At 44.5% G+C, this 7,500-nt stretch overlaps 1 protein-coding gene across 1 annotated transcript in view; it reads right to left on the reverse strand.

Annotated features, from left to right (window-relative positions):
* Positions 1 to 7,500, reverse strand: part of trpc5a (transient receptor potential cation channel, subfamily C, member 5a) — a gene marked incomplete at both ends in the record, with an annotated part of 22,398 nt that overhangs the window by 8,413 nt on the left and 6,485 nt on the right. Inside the window, 7 exons of the mRNA XM_083904051.1 lie at positions 22 to 161; positions 1,241 to 1,439; positions 2,149 to 2,286; positions 6,009 to 6,215; positions 6,804 to 6,941; positions 7,055 to 7,117; positions 7,206 to 7,322. Of these exons, the coding sequence (XP_083760177.1) occupies positions 22 to 161; positions 1,241 to 1,439; positions 2,149 to 2,286; positions 6,009 to 6,215; positions 6,804 to 6,941; positions 7,055 to 7,117; positions 7,206 to 7,322 (1,002 nt within the window). The remainder of the gene's footprint in view (positions 1 to 21; positions 162 to 1,240; positions 1,440 to 2,148; positions 2,287 to 6,008; positions 6,216 to 6,803; positions 6,942 to 7,054; positions 7,118 to 7,205; positions 7,323 to 7,500) is intronic.

The following is a 7,500-nucleotide window of genomic DNA, read 5'->3' on the forward strand; positions in this document are numbered from 1 at the left end:
CACAAACACGGCCATGTTTACCTTGACGTACGCGACGATCTTCAGTGAAATGGTCGCCAGGTAAAGTGAGTTCATGGCGAAGTCCATCAGGTTCCACCAATCATGGATGTATTCTGTGAAACCGCCGTCCCACATCTCCTTAATCTCCGCCCAGATGAAGCCTGTGACACACACACACACGCAGACACACACACACACACACACACACACACACATACACACACATGGCGGCCATTTTAGATTGTCAGGTTAAATCAAACTCACATTTTGTGAGAAAAATTGTGTTTTTCAAAAAACGAAGCAAAACAGGAAACATTTTTCAAACGTTTTCAAACCAAAACGAAGCGTTTTCTCACAAAAACAAAGCGTTTTATAACAAAACGGTTTTCAAACAAAAACGATGCAAAACGAATCGTTTTCAAACAAAAACAAAGCGTTTAAAAAAAAAAAAGTGTTTTCAAACAAAAACAAAGCGTTTTTGTAACGTTTTCAAACAAAAACAAAGCGTTTCCAAACAAAACGAAGCGTTTTCAAACAAAACAAAACAAAGCATTTTCAAACAAAAACAAAGCGTTTTCAAACAAAAACAAAGCGTTTAAAAAAAAAAAAAGTGTTTTCAAACAAAAACAAAGCGTTTTTGTAACGTTTTCAAACAAAAACAAAGCGTTTCCAAACAAAACGAAGCGTTTTCAAACAAAACGAAGCATTTTCAAACAAAAACAAAGCGTTTTCAAACAAAACGAAGCGTTTTCAAACAAAACGAAGCATTTTGAACGTTTTCAAACAAAAACAAAGCATTTTCTAGCGTTTTCAAACAAAAACGAAGCATTTTGAACGTTTTCAAACAAAAACAAAGCGTTTTCTAACGTTTTCAAACAAAAACCGAAGCGTTTTCAAACAAACTAAGCGTTTTCTAGCGTTTTCAAACAAAAACGAAGCATTTTCGAACGTTTTCAAACAAAGACAAAGCGTTTTCTAACGTTTTCAAACAAAAACGAAGAGTTTTCAAATGTCTTTAGTTTTCGGGGAACTAAAACTCTGAGGTAATGTGGACGTCAGGCGTCGTCAGACCAGAATTTGTGTGTTTTTTTAAAAAGATAACCACAATATTATCCATCTGCGTACTGCAACAGAGGGGGCGGGACTATTAGTGTGAGGGGGCGGGACTTTAAACGGTCTAAAATGGCTCAGAACCACATGAGAGTGAGCACATGAGTGATGATGAACAGTGTGAACGTACCCAGCACCCACGGCAGAATCATCCACTCCACCACAGTGGGCGGCGGCCCCTGCATGTGGAGGTTGGTACGAGCGATGTGCTGCGAGGCGAGCAGCAACAGGAAGAGGAAGGTGAGGTACGACGCCGTGTGACAGATGAACTTTATAAAAGGCTTCTTTATGAAGCGACCCAGAGCACTCTTAGGAGCCAACAGGTAGATCTGAGGAGGAGGAGCAGGAGGAGGAGGAGGAGGAAGAGGAGGAGGAGGAGGAGGAGGAGGGAGAGGAGGAGGAAGAGGAGGAGGAAGAAGACGACCTGTAAACTCCTCACAAACAGCAGCTGTCATGTTATCATCTCACTCTCATGTGTGATGTTATGTAACCTGTAAATGAATAATAAAGTTATTTTTATTCAAATGAGAGAGAAACATCATGAATGTTGTTTATTTCACTTTTCTCTTCTTTTATTCATAGATTTTGTCATCAATTAATTTTATAATAATGATGTCATTAAAGGTGCATTATGTAGTGAGTTCAGTTTGTTATGAACATTATTCCTGAGTCTCTGTCACAGAGACTCAGGAATAATGTTCATATAACAAACTGAACTCACCAACAACAACAGTACAGACTAAATATTTGCATTAAAAAAAATATATTTTGCAGACTGCAAATCATGTTTTGGCATGTGGCGCCACCTACCGCCGTCTACCAATCATTGCAGTCAGTAGAGTCTCAGCTGCCGAGCAACCACAACCATGGTGTTTTGAATTTGAATGTAGTCACTGTTTTTGGCCACATTCTTACATATGGCGCCTTTAAGTTATGGTCTTTAAGGTTGTACTTTCACAGACGTCCACTAGGGTGACGTACGCTGCACTTATTTCCTAGCCTCCTTGCCTCCTAGCCTCCTCCCTCCTCGTCTCTTACCAGTGAGAACACAGGAAACATCAGTCCGATGATGAAACACGTCACCAGTTTAACGGCCCAGTGTTGTCTCCTCCAGCCGGGAAAACCATCGTACCACAGGGTGGCCAAGAGCTGCTGACAGTTAGGCTGAGCCACAAACTACAGGAGGAGGAGGAGGAGGAGGAGGAGGAGGAGGAGGAAGAGGAGGAGGAAGAGGAGGAGGAGGAGGAGGAGGAGGAGGAAGAGGAGGAGGAGGAGGAGGAGGAGGAGGAGATAAAGGGTCAGTTAGTAAATAAAATGAAGGTAAACCTGTTGTAAAAAGAATAAAAACAACATAGTTTGTTCTTTATTTTTGTTTGTGTCACATGATTATTTGTGTGTGTGTGTGTGTGTGTGTGTGTGTATTTTTCAAGTCGCAGCCATTTACATCTCATCATTAGCTGCTCTGCTAACATGGAACCTGGCCCTTCAAAATAAAAGCCTTCCATCCTCCCACATTGTCAGCTGGTTATAAATCACTGTGTGTGTGTGTGTGTGTGTGTGAGTGTGTGTGTGTGTGTGTGTGTGTTGCCTTCACGCCTTCACACCTTCACACACACACACACACACTCATCTTCACACTGAGTGAAAAAGGCAAACGTCTGCAGCTGTCAATCAAACCCTGTAAATCACTGCATACATGAATCATTCATCCTGTCACCTGACGCTCTGACGCACTGTTAGCGGCTGCTAACACTGTGTTAGCGGCTGCTAACAGGTCATAGATGAACTTGCTACTTAAGGGTAAAGAGTTAAGGGCTAAAGTTAACGTTAAAAGCACGTTAACCTAACTACACACCAAGCTAGCATGCTAGCTTAGCTCATTTAATATTCAAGATTGTGGGCCTCGAATTTTGAATGTGTAATTAAGGGGAACTAAAGCTAACTAGCAAGCTAGCTGTAAAGCTAGTTACCCCCAAAACACACATTGAAGATTCTGTCTTTCTTCAGATGATCTAATTGCTCTTCCTGTCTCTTCTTTCACTCTCAGTCTGTATCTTGTTGCTATAGCAACATTATGCTAATGAGCTCGTCAATCTCCAGGCTCCACTGACTACAGCAGTCTCTCTCCCTCTCTCTCTCTCTCAGGCTCGATTTCCCCCCCGAGCGTCAGGCGGCAAACATCCTGCCTCTGATTGGCTCCTCATCGATGACATCACCACTGAGCTCCAAAATAGTTTCCTGACCAATCAGAGAGAATGAAAACAGGAGCAGTGGGAAGAGAGGAAACTCAGACTGTTGTTGTTGTTGTTGTGATCTGTGATGTCAACACACACACACACACACAAAGATAAAGTTCTGTAAATAAATTCCCCCAAGGATAAAAACTACTCCTGATAACCAATATCTGAAGAACCATGAAGAAACATGGAGAACCACGAAGAACCATGGAGAACCATGGAGAACCTTGAAGAACCATGGAGAACCATGGAGAACCATGGAAAACCTTGAAGAACCATGGAGAACCATGAAGAACCATGGAGAAACATGGAGAACCATGAAGAACCATGAAGAACCATGAAGAAACATGGAGAAACATGGAGAACCATGAAGAACCATGAAGAACCATGAAGAACCATGAAGAAACATGGAAAACAATGGAGAACTCTGAAGAACATCTACAGCATCTCAGGAGATGTTTATCTGATCGTTCTTGTTCTTGTATTTGTTGCCTGGTCCTGATGAGGCAGAACCTCAGAACCTCAGAACCTCATTTCTGGAGAACTGGTGAAGTCCAAGTCCTCAGAAGACCAGATGTGCTAACCCATCTTTGTGAGGACATTTTGACCTTGTGAGGCTGGTCCACAGTGTGTGTGTGTGTGTGTGTGTGTGTGTGTGTGTGTGTGTGTGTGTTTGTGTGTGTGTGTGCCCTCTGGCTCAGGATGTTCTGTCGATTGATCAACTAAAGCTATAATTCATCTGCATCTGAATAAAATATGAATTGAGGTCGATACATTATTCATACACACACACACACACACACAAACACACACACACACACACACACACACACACACACACACACACACACAGCACGTGTATAATTTACAAAACAGTGAGTGTATAATTTAACAGGACTGCAGGTATCACAACAACTAAAAGATTTAAATGACTTGAATGATTCAACACCATGAGCTGGTTCTCTTCCCAGTTAGCCCCGCCCCCTTAATATTTACGTTCAGTTTTTAATTTTTCTATATTCATCAGGTTTATCGCAAGTTTTCCTGAAATCGTAGAGTTTTTAGATCTGATCACGTCATAAGGAAGTAACACGAGGTACGAGGAAGTTACATGAAGTACGAAGAGGTAACATGAAGTACGAGGAGGTAACACGAGGTACGAGGAGGTAACGCGAGGTACGAGGAGGTAACATGAAGTACGAGGAGGTAACACGAGGTACGAGGAAGTAACACGAGGTACGAGGAGGTAACATGAAGTACGAGGAAGTAACACGAGGTACGAGGAGGTAACGCGAGGTACGAGGAGGTAACATGAAGTACGAGGAGGTAACACGAGGTACGAGGAAGTAACACGAGGTACGAGGAGGTAACATGAAGTACGAGGAAGTAACACGAGGTACGAGGAAGTAACACGAGGTACGAGGAGGTAACACGAGGTACGAGGAGGTAACATGAAGTACGAGGAGGTAACACGAGGTACGAGGAAGTAATACGAGGTACGAGGAGGTAACATGAAGTACGAGGAAGTAACACGAGGTACGAGGAAGTAACACGAGGTACGAGGAGGTAACATGAAGTACGAGGAAGTAACACGAGGTACGAGGAAGTAACACGAGGTACGAGGAGGTAACACGAGGTACGAGGAGGTAACACGAGGTACGAGGAAGTAACACGAGGTACGAGGAAGTAACACGAGGTACGAGGAAGTAACACGAGGTACGAGGAAGTAACACGAGGTACGAGGAGGTAACATGAGGTACGAGGAGGTAACATGAAGTATGAGGAAGTAACACGATGTACGAGGAAGTAACACGAGGTACGAGGAGGTAACACGAGGTACGAGGAGGTAACACGAGGTACGAGGAGGTAACATGAAGTACGAGGAAGTAACACGAGGTACGAGGAGGTAACACGAGGTACGAGGAGGTAACACGAGGTACGAGGAAGTAACACGAGGTACGAGGAGGTAACACGAGGTACGAGGAGGTAACACGAGGTACGAGGAGGTAACACGAGGTACGAGGAGGTAACACGAGGTACGAGGAATTAACACGAGGTACGAGGAGGTAACACGAGGTACGAGGAGGTAACACGAGGTACGAGGAGGTAACGAGGTACGAGGAAGTAACACGAGGTACGAGGAAGTAACACGAGGTACGAGGAGGTAACATGAAGTACGAGGAAGTAACACGAGGTACGAGGAAGTAACACGAAGTACGAGGAGGTAACACGAGGTACGAGGAAGTAACACGAGGTACGAGGAGGTAACACGAAGTACGAGGAAGTAACACGAGGTACGAGGAAGTAACACGAGGTACGAGGAGGTAACACGAGGTACGAGGAGGTAACACGAGGTACGAGGAGGTAACATGAAGTACGAGGAAGTAACACGAGGTACGAGGAAGTAACACGAGGTACGAGGAGGTAACACGAGGTACGAGGAGGTAACATGAAGTACGAGGAAGTAACACGAGGTACGAGGAGGTAACATGAAGTACGAGGAAGTAACACGAGGTACGAGGAAGTAACACGAGGTACGAGGAAGTAACACGAGGTACGAGGAGGTAACATGAAGTACGAGGAGGCAACATGAAGTACGAGGAGGCAACATGAGGTATGAGGAGGTAACATGAAGTACGAGGAGGCAACACCAGGTCTTACCTCTTTCTGGTGATACTTGATAGCCAGCTTGAGCTTGGCCAGGTCATGACACTGTCGTGGGTCCAGTTCCTCGCTCTGGTCGTTGTCTCTGTGGTTCAGGATGGTCTCCAGCTCCCTGGAGCTCCTGGCCTGGTCCAGCAGGTCTTTGGCGAAGCGTTTGCACTGCTGTGACAGTTCCTCGTACTCCTGACGAAACTCGTTCTCCACCTGAGAGGAGACGAGAAGACTTAAAAGATCGCGTCTACTTTGTCGTAGAACTCTTGGACAATAATAGTACAAAGTAAAACATGGGCAGACAGTTATTATTATAAGAGCTAATTAAATGATAAAGTATACGATTTCAGCAGAGAATCACTGCAGACGAGACGTCTAATGACTGACCTGACGTCAGTTTAAGACGATATACACCTCACATGATCACGTCTTTATCTTCACTGTTAGACAGAAGTCTGTAAACCACTCACTCTCCCACACCAAAGCCCATAGAGAAAACCAGTGATTTTAGCTCACGGAGACACAGGAGCTGCTGGTCCTCTGCTGCCTCGTGTGGTCACTTTGTGTCACTGAGGTCAATCTGAATGAAGCCGAATTTTACGAAATCAGTCATTGTAAGTTAGTGATGGAGGCAGCAGTGGATCAACAACTCCTGTGAACTCCTGTGTGCTGTGATGTTAAAATCACTGGTTTACTCTGTGGACTTTGGTGTGGGAGAGTGAGTGGTTGACAAACTTCAGTTTTACAGTGAAGATAAAGACGTGAAAAAGGTGGATTTGACTAATTTGTCGTGACCCAAACCTTGCTCAGCTCTTTGAGTTCCCAGCCCAGTCTGAAGGCGGTGAGGATTGGATCTTCACTGGACAACGCGATGAGCGACGGCGACGCCAGAGCTTTGTAGATGTTGAGTCTGGATCTCGAATGTCGGAGGCTGTCGACCTGCAGAGGTCAAGGGTCAACAGTCAGTGTTTTAGCTGTTTATGACTCAAATAATCAAGATATTTTAACACATAAACCATAATATTTGCAGTTACATCACTATCATCACTCACCTCTGAACTGGACACACACTCCACACAGTCACAGCGGATCTGGTGAGGTCTGGGAATGGTGACCTGATTCAGAGGAACAGGAAAAATCACGTCAGCACAGATTTAATCTGATATATTTCATGAAAACCAAGATAACGAGGTCTCGACTCACCTTCCTCTGGACGAGCAGCTTGATGATCTCGTAGTTGTTGGTGTGAGCAGCGAGCATGATGGGAGTGATGTCAGGAGTGAACTCTGAAAACTGACTGTCCATCATCAGCGAGGGAACCTGAAGAAGAAGAAGAAGAATTAAGTCAAAAGAGCTTTTATTGTGTTGTTAACAAACATTAATCACGAGAACTCGATCAAGCCCGCACAGCTGCCGCCTTGCCAGCAGGTGGCGCTATGCCCTCGACTCAGTTTTCACTCGTTGAAGCATTCTGTCCAGGTTGCTCGTCTCACACGTT

The sequence above is a fragment of the Microchirus variegatus genome, assembly GCF_963457635.1.
Source record: "Microchirus variegatus genome assembly, chromosome: 2".
Classification (NCBI taxonomy): Eukaryota; Metazoa; Chordata; class Actinopteri; order Pleuronectiformes; family Soleidae; genus Microchirus; species Microchirus variegatus.